The sequence below is a fragment of the Nesoenas mayeri genome (genome assembly GCF_963082525.1).
Source record: "Nesoenas mayeri genome assembly, chromosome: Z".
Taxonomy (NCBI): Eukaryota; Metazoa; Chordata; class Aves; order Columbiformes; family Columbidae; genus Nesoenas; species Nesoenas mayeri.
The window spans coordinates 74,662,102-74,682,073 of NC_137542.1; the positions used below are offsets into that span (position 1 = coordinate 74,662,102).

A 19,972-nucleotide genomic window follows, 5' to 3' on the forward strand; every position below is an offset into this window, starting at 1 on the left:
CTCATGGACTGAGAAGGTGAGTCCTGAGAGCAGGTCAGGCTGGACAGGAAGGACAGTGGGGCTCCAGAGCAGAAGGCAAGGGATCATATAATCATAGAATAGTTTGAGTTGAAAGGGACCTTCAAAGGTCATCTAGTTCAACCCCCCTGCCATGAGCAAGGACATCTTCAACTAGATCATGTTGACGGAAGTGATGTCTGTGCATTAGGAGAACTGTGTATCTTGGGAGCGTACAGCAGCAGCAGTATCCTCGCATGAGCTCAGAACATGTTGAGTTTTGATTGTACAAGGACCAGGGAACTGGTGTTTATGAGGCCTCTAAAAATGGAACATCTGAATATTTGCTCCGATTTCCATAACTGTGCATGTGACTGTGCTGGAGACACACCACGAGAGGGAGCTGGACACTGGAGCCAGATGGCTCTGCTCTCCAGCCATCCCCACAGCCACTTGCCAAACACCATCCAGTTGTCACACAGAGGAATGTCAAATCTCAGATTTCTCTAGAGAATTTTTACAGGCCAAAATGAAGGAGTAGAAGCTGCGCACACCAGCCTGGCTTTTGGTCCACCCTGTATGAACCCAAAACTTCTTCCCTCAGCAAACAAGGGCAAGATTGTGAGAGACCCCTTGGTGCTATGTGCTTAAACAGATTTTTCCATTCAGCTCAGAAAAACAAGATGATGAAAAGAAACATGGCCACAGATGCCAACAGACACAGTTTTGAAGATGTTACTGCCTCCAGTATGGCTCAGCCAATACCTGCCCAAAGGAGCTGCCTCCTCAGCTGGCTTGGGGCTGAACATCATGGTCCCTCAACACACCATGTGGTTGTCTCCCCCTCCAGCCATTCCTTCATTTCCATTGCTAACGCTCCAGACAAACCATAGATTGCAAAAAATTCTGCAAGTTAATTATTTTATAATTTTTTTTGTCAAAGTCAGCCTTACAGACCATCAGTCTAGACCAGATGAAATGCAAAGGTCCCATCCAGCATGTCTTATCCTATGGTCCTAAGTAATTGGTGCAGTTTTGAAGCATCATTTGGTTTTGACACTCTCTGCCGTAACTTCCTCATAGACAAGCTAATGAAGTATGGGCTAGATGAATGAACAGTGAAGTGGACTGAGAACTGACTGAATGGTTGGGCTTACAGGGTTGTAGTCAGTGGCCTGAATTCCAATTAGAGGCCAGTCATTAGTGGTATAGCCCAGGGGTTATACTGAGGCCAAAACTGTCTGACATCTTAATTAATGACTGAGGTGATGGGGTAGAGTACACTCTCAGCAAATTTGTGGAAGGTACAAAACCAGGAGTAGTTTCTGGTACACCAGAGGGTATGTGCTGCCATCCAGAAGGTCCTCAATTGGCTGGAAAAATGGGCTGACACGAACTTCATGAAGTTGAACAAGGAGAGTTGCAAAGTTCTACATTTGGGGAGTAAAAAATCCATGCACCAGCAAATGCTGGGAGCCACCAAACTGGAAGACAACCTAGTATTAATAAAAAAGGCCATGGGGGTTCTGGTGGACACCAGGTGGACCATGACGCAGCGATGTGTCTTTACAGCACAGATGTCAAATAGCCTCCTGGACTGCATTAAGAGGAGCTTTGTCATCACATCGAGAGAGGTGATTCTTCCCCTTTACTCAGCACTGGTGAGACGTACCTGGGGTACAGTGACCAGTTTGGGGCTCCCTGGAACAGGAGGCTGGGGACATAATGAGCAAGTCCAGAAAAGCTCCACTAAGATGGTTAAGGAGTTGCATCACCTGTTGTGAAAGCAGAGGCCAAGAGAGGTGGGACTGTTCAGCCTGGAGAAGTGAAGGCTCGGGGATCTTATCCATTTGTACAAACATCTGATGTGGCGAGTAAGAAGGTAAAGCCACATTCTTCTCAGCAGCACCCAGAGACAGGAGCTCAGCTCCAGGGAGTGATTTCCCTGCCAATGAGGAATGACAAGGAGCCTACAAACATTGGCTGTGTTTCACACATCTGCAACCTGTAGACCAGAACTCGAGTTTAAGCGATCCGCAGAGGTCCATACGTGGATTTACTTAACTTTAAAGCTCCTATTGGAGTCCAAGCACTGATGCCACTCCTTGTGCAGACCTAATTCTTGCAGTGCAACCTGAGCTGAGGAGAACAGGCAATACCAGCAGCGTAATGGTAATCTGCTACCAACTGGTTTTCTGAGCCATGAGAGGGGTGTGGAGATACAGTGTGTGAAGCTGAATTAGGGCCCTAAGAGTCTTTTCTGGCAGATCTGATGAGTTCAAGCACTATACCCAGTTAACACAACTAGATGGCTCCTGCTTGGCAAGCTGACATAGTCATGGATCACTCAGGCATTTCTCCGGGACAGCTCAGGTACTAACCACCAGCTACAAATGCCTATTCTGCTCATGTCAACCACTGGGCTAGATCAAAGAGCCACTTTCCTACAGAGTACAGTAGGCAAAAGAAACACATCAACCAGCTCCATCAGCAGAGAGCTGATGAGTTAAGCCATGGATTCAGTTCTCTTTCATGATGTGGGACTTATGTGCTAGACACCAACCCCAGTTGCCTTCCGCTCAGCACCAAGTGGTCTTCACATGTGTCTAAAATGAAGAGGCAAGTAGCTAGTCACCTATGTTACCTGCGTGATCAGTCTGCACATCAGAGAGTTATGGAATCATAGAATATTTTGGGTTGGAAGGGACCTTCAAAGCTCCCCCAGTGCCCCCCCTGCCATGAGCAGGGACATCTTCACCAGCTCAGGTTGCTCAGCCCCATCCAGCCTGGCCTGGGATGTCTCCAGGGATGGTTCATCCACCACCTTTCTGGCCAAACTGGGACAGACTCTCACCACCCTCAGGGACAACAATTTCTTCCTCATGTCCAGCCCGAATCTCCCTCCTTTAGTTTAAAACCATCACCCCTTGTCCTATCACAACAGGCCCTGCTCAAAAGTCTGTCCCCATCTTTCTCACAGGCCCCTTTGAAGTATGGAAAGGTCAAAATAAAGTCTCCCCAGAGCTTCTCTTCTCCAGCTGAACACCCCAACTCTCTCAGCCTGTCCCCCAGCAGAGCTGTTCCAGCCTCAGATCATTTCTGTGGCTCCTCTGGCCCCTCTCCAGCAGGTCCATATCTGCCCTATGCAGAGGACCCCAGAGCTGGACTCAGTAAATAACAGACACATGGCACGTCTTGATCCTTTGGACAAGGAATGGCCTCTGCTTCTGTGCTCCTCTCACCTGGAATCCCAAAAGACAGGAGTAGATACCTACACCTTAGAATGCTCAGCACTGGAAGTTTAGCAGGGAGCACCTGGCTTGACATGGACTGAATTACACCTAGGAGGTTTTCTACCATGCCCTCTCTTCTGCACCAGTCTTATAGTGAATCTCCGTCCTCAGCACTGCTTTGGCTGGCTAAGGCACACAGGTGCTCCTGGAGCTGATTCCAGCATCCAATCTGGGATCTGGCCCAGTCCTTTTTAGAAAGTAATTGTTAGAAATCTAGGGATTTCCTAAGGTAATCGCCACAGTAATTAAACCTTCCCCATAGCTGGATGCACCTATGGTCCAATGAGCCTATCACATGGCAATGGAGAACATCACTCCTCTGCCTCTAGATGACAGAGCAAGCTGCTGCCAGGGACCTCATTCCCATGCAGGCACCAGCAGAGTCTGATCTTGTTACTTATTAACCAGCTCTCTGATAATCTAAACAAGGCATCTCTCCAAGACATCCATCAAAGACCTACAAGCCAGTGACTTTTTTATTAATCTCCTCCAACATGTCAACGACCTCATTACAGTGCCAGAATCGGACAGAGCAGACCTGAACCTGGTTTTCTGGAAGGGGAAGGCAGCTGCTGAGCCTGCAGAGCCAACACATCACTCCGGAGATGGGAACAGGGTAGCCCAACAGCAAATCCTGCCTGCTCCGTGCACTGCATCCCTTTCACAGAGAGCAGAAAAGGTGCTGGTTTCAATGACACTGGTGTGTTTTTTATGAAGGTTTGTTCATGCAGCAATACTAAGTTGACAAATGTTATTAGAAATTCTACTCTTGGAGAGAAAAAACAAATGCAATCTCCTGTTAGAAACATCTCCATCAAAGGGCAGTGTGCTGTTTTGGCTGAAGCCAGGTAATTTTCCAAGAGATTAGTTAATTTTCTTACTGCTAGTTAGCGTGGTCCCGTTGTTTTTGAATATAGTTCAAGAATAACAAGAGAGCACCCTGGGACAGAGTGATTGTTTTCTTCTAGTAACTCTCCTGTGTTTGGGACTTGGTATGAAAGAATGCAAGAATTCACTGATATTGATGCTTGTTGGTAGGGAAGTCAAGGTTGTCCCTCAGTTTCTCATGTTTTGCAAGGAAGCAGGTGTATAATGCAGAGACGAGCAGATCCAGGACAGCTGATGCAAACTGGCCAACAAAAATGTTCAATACAATGAGTATCACATTCCATATTTAAGTTGGAAGCTGCTGGGAATGTCTCTCTTTCCTCAATGGTCAGCATCCCTGAGGGGGTCCTGCTCCTGTTCCTTCTCCCAGGGCCTGTTTCCAGAACCTTTCCTGTGCCCGCCTGTTATCTCTGCTTCTTTACTGAACACACTGTGCTTGTGGTGTCCGTCTTCTGACATTCACTGCTGGGACCACACATTCTAGTGGTTACATACTTGCATTGTATCATTTTTCTTTTACTATTACTGTATTTATTTATTATTATTTATCATTTAGGATGAGAGGAAATGGCCTCAAGTTGCAGCAGGAAAGGTTCAGATTGGATATGAGGGAACATTTCTTCATGGAAAGGGTTGTGAAGCACTGGGACAGGCTGCCCAGGGCAATGGTGGAGTCGCCATCTCTGGAGGGGTTTAAAAGATGCATGGACGAGGCCCTTAGGTTCATGGGTTAGTGCTAGGTTTAGTTTATGGCTGGACTCAATGATCTTAAGGATCTCTTCCGATCAAAATGATTCTACAATTCTATTTCATCTCATGATTCTTTACTCCTCTTTCCTTCTTTCTAGAGAAGGAAAGATGAGTTCTGTCAGCCCAGCACCAAACAGCATCAGACATACACCCTGGGAATGAACACAGAATTACATTGCTCCAGCTCTTGTAGATGCTGAGGTAGTTTCCACAGCGCTGGAGGGAGCAAAGTCATAAAGCTTGGTGGGTTCTGGTTCAACAGCAAACCATTCACTCCAGCACTGTAAAAGAGTCCAAAAGTGAATGAAACTGTGATTTACATCAGCCTAACAGGTTCCTTAAGTTCACTGACTTCTTCTCTGGCCTTTCTTCTATAATTCACTCTCTTGAGAATTCTTTCTCCAGCCTCTTCTCTGCCTGTCACAGCAATTTCACAGCCTTATAAAGCTCTCAAATATGCCACAATTCTGATATTTCAGAATCCTCCAGTGATCCAGGGAGACCAGGTTGAAAAAAAAATACCCCCTGAATTTCCCAAATGAATTATGGAAATAAACTGAACAACAAAAGGCCATCAGGTCCTCCACTTTGGAGTGTTAGCAGATAGTGCCTCTGAAAACTACCCAGAAATGGGAAAACTCGACAGTCTGCAGAATGTGACACATTGTGATGCACATTCCCAGGTGGGTCAGTGTTCTGAGAGGGAAGGCTTCTGAGCTGCCTTGGATAAGGAGGATAACGCTGAGGTCAAGCTCAGGTGTACCAAGAGTCTACTTTGAAGCCTTTAGTCCTTTTAAGTGGTGGAGGAGGAGAAAAGACAGAGTTAAATAAAACAAGCAGCAGGGAAGAGGACATTTGGAGAGGCTTTTGGCAAGAGACCAAGGACAGAGCAAGAGGAAAGGTGGAGAATTCAAGAGAGAACTTCTTAACATTTGCTTGGAGCTCACCAAGTGGGAGGAGAAACAAACTAATTAGTAATATCAGGCCAGGAGCCATGATAGCCTATATAAACTGGTGGGGCATTTTCTTTTTCCCACTTTCTTAGCCCTGCTTTCTTTCCATCCCAGCCAGCAAAGCAACATCTGCCCCTGAACTCTTCAGAGAGGTAAGAGCTCTCTGTTTGTTTCTTTTAATGCACAGCAATAAACATACAACTTTTTGCTGAATTACTGACTTACCTGGAGCTTTCTTCTCCCCCAAAATGCCTGAGAAGCAGCATTTGAACAGTGCTCCTGAGTGAGAGCAGCTAAGGCTCAAGAGGAGCAGGGGGCTTGGGGAATGTCATAAGAAGTTCAGTTATTGAGGATTTTCTAGCAGGGTGAGGATTTACTAGTACTGCTTAGCCCAGTTGGCTGAACCTTTGATAAAAAGAAAAAAAAAATAAAAGCTGAAACTCTTTATCATGTCCTTTTTACTGCCTTTCCATTCTGCAAAATGAAAAATGCCGAGACAGTAGTAATATACAGTTAATGTGATAGCATCTCTGGATTTCTCTGACCCTGAGAGACAGATCTCTGAAAATTGAATTGCGAATGAGCTTAATGAATATTTGAATCTGAGAGATAAGCTTTCCTTTGAACTAATGCTTTGGAAATATATCTTCTATGGGAAAACCTGGGCTATTTTCTTCAGTGAGGGTCAAGTGCATTATAATCTCATTGTTTTGGGAAGTGTGCTTGTGTACACGTGTGTTCCTATACATAACACAGCACTATACTTCTCCAGCTTTACTAAACTGGTGGCATTACACAGGCTGTGCTGGAATCAGAGTTGCTGAGAATCTGGCCCTTTCCTACTATTGTACTTGGATGCAGGAATTCCTCTAAAAACATGCTGCACACAGAGCTGGCTGCCCGCACACTTCACAACAACAATTCGGAGAATGCAAGATACAATGACTGTCATTGTGTGGCAGCAGTTCCTTGGACAAACAAATACCGTACAGTAATTCAAATCTTTCAGATTTACAGAGCTACTTGAATTTCATCAGGGAGAAAGGAAAATTCCAGGAAGAAAAGAAAGTGTTAGGTAACTTTGCTGCATTTTCAGAGGTAAAAGCCCAATGCCTAGCAATACAGGCACCAGCCTGGAAATAACCACTGCCTGGTAGTATTAAAAAATTGGCCAAATAAAAGCCTCTGCTTCTCTCCCAGCTGCAACACAGCACCGCTCTTAACAGGCATAACACACAATGCATGTGTGACAGGGTTTGTCTCATCTTCAGCATGCGAACAACAAAGTGTTTGCAGGCCAGATGTTGCAGGAGTGCAGCAGCAGCACGGAGTCTGCTTTGCTGCAGCTATAAGGAGTCACTGCTGAGATGCCGTGGGTACGGTGTGACGTGCAGAAAGTGTATACAAGTGGAAGAGAAATTGATTTAGAGAGACAAGAAATTGCGTAACATCGGTGGTTTGTTATGAGACATTTATTAACTCTGAAAAGATAATTAAAAAAAATAGATTAGCTTCTGGACCCTGTGATGATTTGATTTTCATGCAAGAGAAACATCTGTTAGTTTGGTTTGGATTTGTTTTCTATTCTCAAGGGTTCCATTTCATAGCTGATACAAAAGGTATTTAGATACTTTTAGCTGCAAAACTTTCCCTCTCACTTACATGAGCAGCCCCTAATGAGGGTGGCAGTGAGACATTATACAGCAGCATGGAGATATCTAGGCAAGAATGAGCAACAAACATCTGGAATCACTGGGAAAAACCACCAGTGCCCCAAATGTAGCTCTCACTTTCCATGGTAAAATAGTTTCAAACAGTTCCTCTGAATGCACAGCAGAGCACAAGTCGGAGCACAAGCAGAGCACAGCCCATAAGAGATGAAAATCACATTTAGACTTGCTCTGCCTTGGTGCTGTTGCTGCTCTTACACACCAGCATCAGGACCCCACATTGCATTTGCTACCAAATGTGTGTCTGGAGCACCTCTCCAGAGCACACGTGAGACCAGGCAGTGCACTTCAACCTCTGCATCCAAGAGTGGGCTTATACAAGCCTTAGTTAAGAATATGAGATCAAAAAACATTTTTCCAGACTGAGAGAAGTAAGAAATAAAAAACCCACCTGCCCCCTGCAGAAGCCAAACAGTAGTTTCCAGCAGAATGGCCCTTTCACAATATATTTCCATTTCCTTCCTCCACGCACTAGGAAACAAAACAAAAACAAACAAACAAACAAACAAAACAAAACAAAACAAAATTAAACAAAAATACACAAAACTTGACTGGAAACCACATGTTAATGTAACTGACCTTCATGGAATCACCATCAGAACACACACCCACGTCAGGTTGAATTAAAATTCAGACATCACTGTCTTAGAACTCTCTGAGCATCTCCATTATTGTGTAATGAGGCACTATTTCTCTTCTGCCCTTTCTCAAATAGCTGCTATTGCCTGCTCCCTAAAACAAGGTGATGTTTTGGCAGATCCTTAATCAGAGCATCTATGGCAGCTACTGCTACTTATAACATCATAAATTATTAAAATTGCCCCAAATATTCTATGCTGATGCCATTTTTAAGTAGGTTGGTGACTCCTTTGTACTTTCTTTGGACAACTAAGTAGAAGTAGTGCAAGTTCTCCTTCTTGACAGGTGGGGTGAACCTCACAGCTGTGGTGACGGCCAAACCAACACATACAGGAGGCAGCTTCCTCATGGCACCTGGGATGTGATTTGGGGTGATGGTGAAGTTAGTGGGACTGAATCTTGGTCTTTACAGGTTCACAAAGACCCCACCTGAAACCAAGAGTGCTCTTATCCTGCCTATTAGAGACCAGGGTGCTCTGCAAGTGATGAGGGTGTTTCGTGATTATTTCCCCCCCTTTAGTATATACAAACTTATGGAAAAGAGGAACCAAAGTTCATGTGATCCTTCTCTAGACAGACATATCATTGATAGCCAGGGATAGAATGAACATAAGTTTGACCAGCACTGATGGCCAGAGGGTACCTATGATCACACCCCCAAATCTACTATTTTGAATACTCTGGAAGAACAAGTACATAGAGCTTTGACTCAGGCTTTGTTGGGGTGAAATTCAAGTCAGGTCAGTGGAAATGACTCACCTGGTCACCTCGTCTTTTTGCTGTGCCAGGTGCATTGACCTGACTTTATTTCTGCCCATAGAAACCCAGAGCAGAGGAATTCTGCAGTCTCAGGCTTGCACCGTGCAGGACCGCCTTAAGTCTGTGATTAAGTGCCTTCCTGTGGCAAAGAAATTAATCAGGTTTTGATGAATTAGGGCCTGCAACTTGACCCCTTTTATCCTCCACTGTGTAAGGAGAACAGACAGTGACTCCAACACCTCTTCACATGCACATTACACCCCACACTGCAAACTTCTGCGGTGCCGACAGCTCCTCACTCAGCATGCATGGAAACATGCTGGGCATGCTAGCATGGGACACACAACATCACTCTGCAAATGCAAATGCAACAGCCCTTGACTTTATGGATTAGCAACAGAGAGAGCCTAATCCACACAAAGAGGAAGATTCTTTAAATTGAAAATGTAAATGCACTTTCACCAAATGAAGAACATTTATCTTGGCTGGAAATTTTGATTTAACTGAAAGTGCAGCCAATTCACTTATTCTATTATTTCAGAATAAAATATGAGAAAAGCGAAGGTTAATGAATCAAGGTAATGAATTATAACTGAGCCAAGAAAAAGCCTTCCAGCACTGAGACACCATCCCTAGCAACAGTCTCATCCTTTTCTTTTCTTCCTCCTAGTTAAGCTCCTTGCCTTTGTGTTCTACACAAAGTCAAATCCAACATCCTTCTACTTACTGGTCCTGTCTTCAGCCTCTTTCATATGACACCTATTCCTGCCTTCACTGGGCCATGCCAGAATGCAGAAAATACCTATTTGTTATTTCTGCAAGTATTTACTACTCCCTGAAATGACACCATCAGCCTTCCAATGACATACAGTAAGAAACTGGCCAGGATGTACATTACCCAGCCATTTCTCTGCACAGACTCGGAGCTGCTTGACCATATGTTTAAGTGTAATGCCCAGGGGGAGGCTGCCTCAGCTCAAGTACTCAGCACGTGTATTTCTGAACTATGAATTCTCTTCCCCAGATGCCAAGAAGGCTTTTACTGAAGTTGCAAGCGAGTCAAGAGCTAGCTCAAACTATTGCTTGTAACATCTTATTTAGACTATTAAGTCATGACTTAAATACTTCACTTCTTGCACAAGCTGTTACTGACCAGTGAGATCTGAAGCACCTCTGGGTCTGTATTCATTCAACAATGTACCTTGCATTTTCTTTGTCCTGACAATTACCAGGAATTAGTCCTGCTCTTCAGGAAACTGAGTACACTCCAGAGAAATGTTTGGCTGTTTTTTAATTTGTTGACTTAATACTAAGAATTGGCCCTTAAACAAAAAATGAATTCCATATAAGACATCATTTTTAAAATCCGGTGTTTGCAGTTAGATGTAGGTCTCTGATCCATATGCCTGAGTGAAGCTGTCTAAAGCCATGTGAGGCGCTAAAGGGTGTTCCAGCAGCTCCTGGCATGCCTACTGTATGGAACCCATCTCTGTCAGTCCTGCATGGATGCTCCAAACACCTTAATTTAGGCCTAAACATTTCTGTTTGGCCTATAATGTTACCCTATCTTATACATCTTGATATACTGCCTGCTAAAGTTGAGTCTTCTCATTAGTCCCTGAGGGTTTCACACTACGGGTCCTAAAAGGTGGTCACCTATCTTGTCTTATGCTAAAGAGCAAAGACAAGTGCAGACCATCTAATACCCTACTGAGAGAAGAAGGCAACGTGACTAAGGCAGAAGGGAAAGCAATCATCTGAATTTGAACTTTAATCTCTCAAATCAGTGCTGGGTACTTCTGAAGGTGGGACAGCTGAAAGTACAATAAAGAAAAAAATAGTGTATGTATTCACGTGAGTAATGGAGTAAGGCACCATAAACAACCCTCAAGCTAAGCACATGCTCATGAGAAAGGTTGAACTGATCCCAACAAGTGACAGTACAGAGACCTATAAACCTAACTTTAGGTGCCTATTATTGATGGCTGGTGGATTAATTCAAACTGGAAATAAAGGGTGAGCAGCAGGAAAAATTTAGTTATTGAATCATCTTTCTGGATTCTGGTTCAACTTCTACCAGCTTCTGCATTCAGCTTCTTCCAAGTTGAATACTGAGTTAAGCTTTAACTTCTGTGAGGCCAGTGTCTCCTAAAGTCACCTAATGTCACCCTTTGCATCAAGAGCTGCTTGATTTCTAGAAAATATGGTGTCACTAAGCAGGATGTCGAAAAAAGGTGAAATACCACTATGACACGAGCCTCATTGGTTCTTTTTGGTGTTCACATCTATGATTGTATGAAAGTCTGGAAGGACAGCACCGGGTCCCAAGAGCACAAGAAGAGAAAATGTGCTCATGCAAATATGAGAATCAGGTGTTCAGAGTAAGGATTTTCCTCTTTCTGGCTCCAAAATAACACATAGTGAGCAACAGTATGTGGTAGAGCCAATAAACACGGATCCGTAAGAGGCATTTAAATGAACTGTGGGGTTTTTTTTTTCCCTTGAATTTTACCAAAGGGACCATGGAAAACAGTGTTGATGTCAAGATAGAAACCAAGGGGGAAAGAAATCCAATAAAGCAGAATCCACTAAGCAAAGCTGGGAAGAGAGTTTGCAGAGCTGTTGGGTACATCACTGGAGACATGAAGGAATTTGGAGCCTGGCTAAAAGGTAAATCTACTTCATCATGACTAATAAGGGGATTCCAAAGAAAAATTACATCAAAGGAGTAATAACTAACTTCTTGGTAACATGATTCAAGTCGGAATAGTACAGAAATTCTCCCTGCCGTGATTTATTTCCATTTTGGAGGGGAAAAAACCAGCTTTGTGCAGAGATCCACATACTGCTTAAATCTTGAGGATGACTGAGATGGCATTTACCTCCCAACATGCCATGTACAAAGCGAATTTAGTCCCACAGAACATAGCCCAGGATGGTTATTTTGTGCTCTGCCATTCTTCATAATGCTCCCTGTCCTATCAGCAGAACAGTTTCTGTCAAGCCCACTACCATTGTGAAGTTAAATTACTCATAGGTAGGTGTGTTTTGTCCCTGTAATAAATCAGTAGCGGGATACACACACAATTTGCCATCTGAGGCACAGACATCATAAATTAGCCTGTTCGTATGAAATCAGGCCAAGGTACTTTATAACAGGGGACTCTGGCAAATATACTGTTCATCTCAGCTTTCCAGCTGCGAGACTTCACTATAGACCATATTAAATCCCAGTCAGGTTTTACAGTCTTGTTGATCCATCACTTCAGTCATGCTGCCAAGTCCCACTGCCAAAACTCTTTCTGAGTTTGAAAACAAACATCCCAAACCAGTATCATCTACATATATTTTTTTAATAGTTATTTAATTTTATCTCTTCCAGATAAACCTCTCGCGATCCAGTTCATTGACTGGGTGCTGCGTGGGATATCCCAGGTGATGTTTGTCAACAATCCCCTCAGTGGGATTATCATGGTTGTTGGCTTCCTGGTGCAGAACTCGTGGTGGACGCTCACAGGTTGCTTAGGAACAGTTGTCTCAACATTAACAGCACTTATTCTGGGTCAGGACAGGTGAGTTCATCCTTTTCCCCTTCAAACCTAGACTATAGCTCAATGCTGACTTAATGTGTTAAAGAAGAAACACAGGTGAAAAACATGCATTTAACCTTCACTGGCTATGTATCTGGTCTGGCAGGACCAGACAGATCTTCCCACCAGCTGCATCTGATGCAAAGGGACACTGAACATAACTGTGGAAGGGACAGCTGGGGCTGAGAGGACATAGGACTTGGGAAACTGAAGGTCGGTGCCAAAGTCTTGGCAGGTCATCATCACAGAGTCATGGCTGCATGGGGAGGGGGTGATTTGAGCAAAGCACCTGCAAGGGAGAAGATTTCAAGAAAGGACTGGGCAACCACCATATGAGGAAAGCCTGAGAGAACTAGGCTTATTCAGCCTTGAGAAAAGAAGGCTCAGGGCAGATCTCATCACAGAATCCCAGAATGTCAGGGGTTGGAAGGGACCTGGAAAGCTCATCCAGTGCAATCCCCCCATGGAGCAGGAACACCCAGATGAGGTCACACAGGAAGGTGTCCAGGCGGGTTGGAATGTCTGCAGAGAAGGAGACTCCACAACCTTCCTGGGCAGCCTGGGCCAGGCTCTAACACCCTCACTAGGAAGAAGTTTCTTCTCAAATTTAAGTGGAACATCTTGTGTTCCAGTTTGAACCCATTACCCGTTGTCAATTGTTGTCATCTCCATGTTCCACTACTTAAAGGTGGCTACAAGGAGGGTGAAGACTCCCTTTTTACAAGGAGTGACATGGAAAAGATGAGGGGCCATGGGTACAATTTACTTCTGGGAAGATTCAGATTGGAGACAAGAGGGAAATTTTTCACCATGAGATGAGCCATTGGAATAATCTACCCAGGGAAGTCGTGGATCACCTAACAATGGACACTTTTAAGAATGAGCTGGATACCGTGCTGGGCCATCTTGTCTAGACCCAGTTTTTGCCAAGAAAGGTTGGACCAGATGATCTTTGCACTCCCATCCAGCCTGGTATTCAACGATTCTCTGATTCTACAGTTGTTTCTCTCACACAGATCAGCCATTGCAGCAGGTCTGTATGGCTATAACGGCGTCTTGGTGGGATTGCTTATGGCCGTCTTCTCTGCTAAGGGAGACTACCATTGGTGGCTTCTCCTGCCAGTAGCACTGGTGTCCATGACATGGTAAGTTGGATGGCTCCTCTGCTTCTTATTCCAGCCCCACTGCCCCCACACTGAGACTCAGTTTTTGTATTTTTATGCAGACTACAATGAAAAATAAATACAACTGGCACATATGTGCTCCTACATCTGTGTCATTATTTGCACTTTTAAACTCAAGTGTAATCATGAAACAAATAAAATACCCACATAATCACAAATAAACCAAATGGGCAAAAGAAAAATCAATAGCTGATCAGATCTAATTCAGTGCCCTCAATATTAGCCATATTGCTGCTATACGTCAACGCATCTTTCTCTCAAGTGGAACATTATTTTAACTATTCCCTGCCACCATCAACCACAAGCATTTAATCTATTTAAGCCACCACATAAAAATGTCATGAAAATTTACCTCTTCAGGCATGGAAGCTGATCAGTGGTCTCAAGACATGATGGCTAATGAAAACAAACTAATATATTTTATTCATATTTATGACACCATAACCTGCAAGGTACTTGGACAGCAAAAATTTTGAAAGCTGGTCTTTTGCCCCCAAATGTCTAGTTGGAGGTTGCTAAACCACGCATATCATCCATCTACCTGAAGCTCATGTAGTGTTACACTCTCTTTAATAAACACAGCTTTGATGTCAGCCTTTACTTCTGATCCATAAGCTTGAAAAAGGACACAGAGCCAACTTCACAGTTCATGCAGACCTGGCACGGGTGTCCTAAATTCAGTCCACTTCAACTGTTAAAAAAAAAGATGAAATACTGAGACTGATCTGTGAGGAAAACTCTGTTAAATCGCTGGATCCTCCACACAAGTCAGGGATCTTTGCTCATTCACGGCCATCAAACTCACCCCATATATTGCATAATGTGACAGGAACCTATACATTGCTAACTGCCCAGGGAAGAGTAGGAAATTTACCAAGTGTTACCAAATGACCCTAGCATACCTCTGATTTTATCAGAAAGACTGAGGAAATTAAACAGCTTTAAAAAAAAATAAAATAATAATAATATTAATCATCATCATCCTGGGGTTGGTGCTTTGGTTTGGTTTGGTTTGGTTTGGTTTGGTTTGGTTTGGTTTGGTTTGGTTTGGTTTGGTTTGGTTTTTTTTCCTAGCTGACAAGCTTTTGCTGACACAATTTTGTTCTTCTTGCAGCCCTGTTTTCACCAGCGCTCTAGGCTCAGTCTTCTGTAAGTGGGATCTACCTGTTTTCACTTTGCCTTTCAACTTGGCCTTGACCCTCTACCTGGCTGCATCAGGACCACATAACCTCTTCTTCCCTACAACCATCATCCAGCCTGCAACAGTAACACCAAACATCACCTGGACAGATGCTGAAATGCCAATGGTAGGATTTTACAAGTAAAACCACTATAGAATCATATTTTCTTCCTTTATGTTTCTGCATTATGGCCTGTCAATACAAAATTCTATTTATAAGATCTCCATTATCCAAAATGTAAAGGTTTACTCTAGAAATTGACATTTTTGATAGCTTGAAAATAAGAATCTTTTTGGTATCTGGTATGTTCCATTTACAGTTGGATCTAAATTATAATCCCCGAAGAGCCTTTAGAATCTAAATACCCATTACCATACAAGTACTGATCAGCGCCCCGTAGGTGAGGCTATGCTGAGACTACCAGTTAACTCACAGGTTAATTTTCATTTTCCATGTAGAGTGTGCTGTGCTTATAAAATTGCATCCTTCTGATTAGAAAGGAGCAAGCAGGTATTACTATGGAAGAATGCTTACAAACTTGGTTGCAGGCACATATTCACATATTTTTAGTTAATATCCAAGGGGCACCTTTCAAAGAAGAAAATTATTCTCCTGCATAGTGTGGTAAACAACATAGATACTAGAGTAATAGCTTTCCCCTAAGGTTCAGTGGACTATTTTGAGGGGTTCCCAGGGAGTGATTAAGGAAGTTAATTGACACTGAATGGCAATCCACACAAGTGACATTTCTAAAGTAATGATTACCAATGTGCATAATTTTATGAGGACCATAAATGGACTGTTCCATGTGGAGGAGCACAACATTTTGACAAAAAGTGTCTGTCCTGGTTTCATCTGGGAAAGAGTTAATTTTCTTCCTAGTACCTGGTATAGTGCTGCGTTTTGGATTTAAAATGAGAATAATGTTGATAATACACTGATGTTTTAGTTGTTGCTTAGTCAATTACTTCTCAGCTTCCCACATTGTACCAGGAGTACAAAAAGCTGGGAGGGGGCATAGCCAGGACAGCTGACGCAAACTGGTGAAAGGGATATTCCATACCATATAATGTCATGGTCTGTGTATATACCGGAGGAAGCCGGCTGGTGGAACTGCTGCTCAGGGACAGGTTGAACATCAGTCACTGGGTGGTGAGCAATTGCATTGTGCATCACTCATTTTTTACTATTGTTATTATTGTTATTATTCTTTCCCTTCTGTCCTATTAAACTCTCTTCTTCTTAACCCATAAGGTTTACCTTTTTTTTCTGATGCTCTCCTCCATCCCAATAGAGGGGGGTGGAATGAGCAGACGGCTGTGCATGATGTTTTGCTGCCTGTGTTAAACCACAACAGTGTCCTAAAACCATCTCTAAGCTGTAACCGCTTTGGGCTCTGTTCTACCAACCATCTCTTTGATATCTCATTGATATTCCTGGTGAATCCCAAGGGAGTTTTAGGTGTACAAACACACCAGAGATACAGACTTACCTGAGTGAAGTCTTGTAATTATATTATATTATATTATTGGCCACATCATCCTCATATAGGCCCACTCAGAGCTGAATACCTTCTCAAAGGCATCATCTACTTCCATTCCCTAGATTCACAGTCATGTATCATAACAGAATGCAAAAATGGCCAAGCCAGCAGCACGTGCCTTTTCACAAAAGGCATTTACCTTTGATATTAGAGCAAAAATCTGGCAGAGGAGCTCATGGCTAGGGAACTAGGCAGGACTAATTTTCATCAAAGGAAAAACCCTGTGGAAATGTCCTGATGTATTCAAACTTTCCAGTTACAGTCTAGAAAGAGAGACTGCACACAACAAATGCCAAAGATGAACCTGGTTAAGAAGAAAAATAAAAATAAATAAAAAATAAAATAAAAATAAAAAAATAAAAATAAAAAAAAATTACAGAGCTGATAACAAAATTACTTTCTTTTTTGCCCTTTTTTTTTTCTTTTAAATTTCTGCAGCTCCTACAATCCATTCCAGTTGGGGTGGGTCAGGTTTATGGCTGTGATAACCCTTGGACTGGGGGAATCTTCCTAATTGCTTTATTCATCTCTTCTCCGCTCGTTTGTCTGCATGCAGCAATTGGATCAGCAGTGGGGATGCTGGCAGGTATGGATTTGACTTTTGTCACATATCTATATAAAAGCAAGGAGAATAAAAGAGGAACCACAATGAGTGGAACATTTACAGTCACAAATGTTTCTCCCATTGGAGAATGACTGCTTGAAAAAAAAAATGATGTATATACTTCTGTTTTAAGAATTCTTTTGATTGACTTCCCTATTCTCTTACCTCATTTTATGATGGTGGAAATCTTCAGAAGAAATAAGACTATTTTTGGCTGAAATGAATTTTTATCATGAAATACTTCATTTCTGAATACCTTCTGATGGTTTTAGGAGCAGCTTAATAAAAACCGCAGCCATCAGTCTGAATGCACAGGCCTCAGGGATGCATTTAGAGCTCACATGTATGCTCTTTCACTTATATATCTTCTGCTGAAATAATATGGACAAATTCAGCTCAGCAGCACCAGGGAAATTCTGCCATGACTGCATTAGATTAAAGTGCCTTTAGTCTTAAACCTTAGCAACACAACTACAGATAGGAAGTCAGCGTACATATGCAGGCTGGAGCCCTAAGAAGGTTGAATTCATGCCATTTCTAGATCCTCTGATCCCTTTGGCAAAGGAATGACAAATCTTTGATTTATTTTGCAGCCCTGAGCTTAGCAACACCTTTCAGCAAAATCTACTCTGGGTTGTGGGGCTACAACAGTTCCCTCTCATGTGTGGCGATTGGAGGCATGTTCTACGCGTTCACCTGGCAGACACATTTGCTGGCAATTGCCTGTGGTACGTACCCTATGGGTTTTTCACTACTGCCATGTTTCCTTCTGAAGTGAGATAAGACGTATTTGTCCTGGGGGTGGGCTGAATCCAGACGGCCACCTCTAAACAGAACAGATGGACTTAAGTGAGATTGAAGAATGATGGAGCTGGATGTTGGAGCCATCACTCTAATGTACCCTGACAAAATAAAAGCAGCGCTTTTGTTTTCAGCCAAGGCTGCTTTCAAAACAAAAGGTGTGATCAGTGGGTGCTGATTAACTGAGGTCTTTGAAATTAGATACTTAATTCTGAGTCATTAATTGTGTTCGTTCAGTGTTGCTAGATGCATCGTGTTGTTTTTTTTCCAGTCATAGATAGAATCTCAAATGCCTTTTTTTGGAGAAGCACATATCTAAACTTTGAGAAAACTGGAGGTCCAGATCAGTCCATACCTGCAGTTAGACAATAGAATTTCTCCAGTTTGTTGAAATGGAAACCAAAGGCAGGAGCTAGGCAACACAAAATGATTGAAGAATTATTTATAAGGCAATTCCATATGAAATTTCAATATCACTGCGAGCTGGGAGTGAGACTATTGCTCATTCAGTGCTCATATAAAAAAGATTTAACTTTGTATCTCATTGACCCACCTTCTAGCCTTAGAGGCATGAAAGATGGGGGTGGAAGGGTTATTTTCCTCTTTAACCCCATCCATCATGCTACATACTTTCCACATCAGTCCATTTTTCAAAACCCCTTTCCACAGTCACATTTTTCATCACTCCAGTTCTTTTTTGTTTTGACCTTTCCATGAGTTCCAGGTTGGAGGGGACACAGTGCAAAGGAAAAAGCTTTCAGAGGGGCTGTCCAGGTGTGGTCATAAACATTGGCTGAAATACCCAAGGCAATATGAGATGTTTATCCTTGCCGTTCTCCTCCACGAGCAACTGAACTCACCAGCAACTACCTTTCTTTTCACAGCCCTCTTCAGTGCCTACCTGGGAGCAACAGTGAGCAACATGTTGTCCGTGGTAAGTACCTTATCAGCTGAGGTCTTGTTTCCAGCAGCAGATTTGCACACCCTGTGTTTTCCTGGCTTGTCAGGCAACACAGCAAGACTTGGAGAACAATTCAGCCAAAGGCAGAGCTGATCCAGGAGAGAGGACACTATCTGCCATGGGGTTTGGTGTGGTTCTCACTGAAACAGGCCACTTTCGGTCACACCCACTTTTCACACTCAGAGCTTGCCTCAATTTCCATGGTTAAGCCCTCATCACGTCTGAGAGAATTATATCTCTATACTTAGTGCTAGAAGCAATTGATTTAAGGACCCTCCACGTGTGTAAAGAAACCTCAAATTTGCTTTAGCTGCTTTCCCCAAGTGCCAAAAGACAATCAGTACAGCAGCCTAGGATAAAACCGAATGTTTTTGGCATCCACTCCTGTCTCATCTCCATCCAAGACTACTGCAGATGCACAAAGAGAAGGCAGCCTTCTCACCACAGATGGTAAATGTTGCAGGTTAATGCACAATGTCAAGATCACATAAATACTGCCTCCCCAAAGAGACACTCCATGCAAAATGTAGTCAAGACTTCCTTGACAAAGCTTATTCCAAGTCGCCTGGCTCTAAGTTTTGTTTAAGGGTTAAAGGGTCAAATGAATGAAAGAAAGATACACATTAAATAAGTGGTTTATGTTTTCACTTGCAGTTTGGGGTGCCATCAGGAACATGGTCTTTTTGCTTGTCTGCGCTGACCTTTCTGTTAATAACCACGAATAACTCTGCCATCTACAAGCTACCGCTCTCCAAAGTCACCTATCCAGAAGCCAACCGAGCTTATTATCTGAAGATGAAGAAACATCGGAAGTCTTGCTATGAAGTATAAAGACCAAACATGAGAGATACTTTGAAGATTTTAAGGCATGAATACAAGGTGTTTCCCCCCCAAAAAATCAATTCTTTCTCTGCTACAAAATCAAAAGACTAAAAACATTGCCACCTTCTGAGTGGAGAGACTTTTTTCATTACATTTGTTTGTCCTGTCCTGATTAGATAGGACTGTGCTCTGCTGGAAGGACCTTTCCCATATATGCCTGAAAAGACACTTGAATTTTAAGCAGTGGGGAAACGACTTAGAAATCGAGGAAAAAAAA

General features: G+C 43.0%; 1 protein-coding gene across 1 annotated transcript in view; it reads left to right on the plus strand.

Moving 5' to 3' along the window:
• Positions 1-19,704, plus strand: part of LOC308051909 (urea transporter 2-like) — a gene marked incomplete at both ends in the record, with an annotated part of 45,480 nt that extends 25,776 nt beyond the window's left edge. Inside the window, 7 exons of the mRNA XM_080362558.1 lie at positions 12,392-12,581; positions 13,616-13,744; positions 14,898-15,090; positions 16,946-17,093; positions 17,705-17,839; positions 18,797-18,846; positions 19,528-19,704. Coding sequence (XP_080218684.1) covers positions 12,392-12,581; positions 13,616-13,744; positions 14,898-15,090; positions 16,946-17,093; positions 17,705-17,839; positions 18,797-18,846; positions 19,528-19,704 — 1,022 coding nt within the window. The remainder of the gene's footprint in view (positions 1-12,391; positions 12,582-13,615; positions 13,745-14,897; positions 15,091-16,945; positions 17,094-17,704; positions 17,840-18,796; positions 18,847-19,527) is intronic.
• Positions 19,705-19,972: the final 268 nt, after the last annotated feature.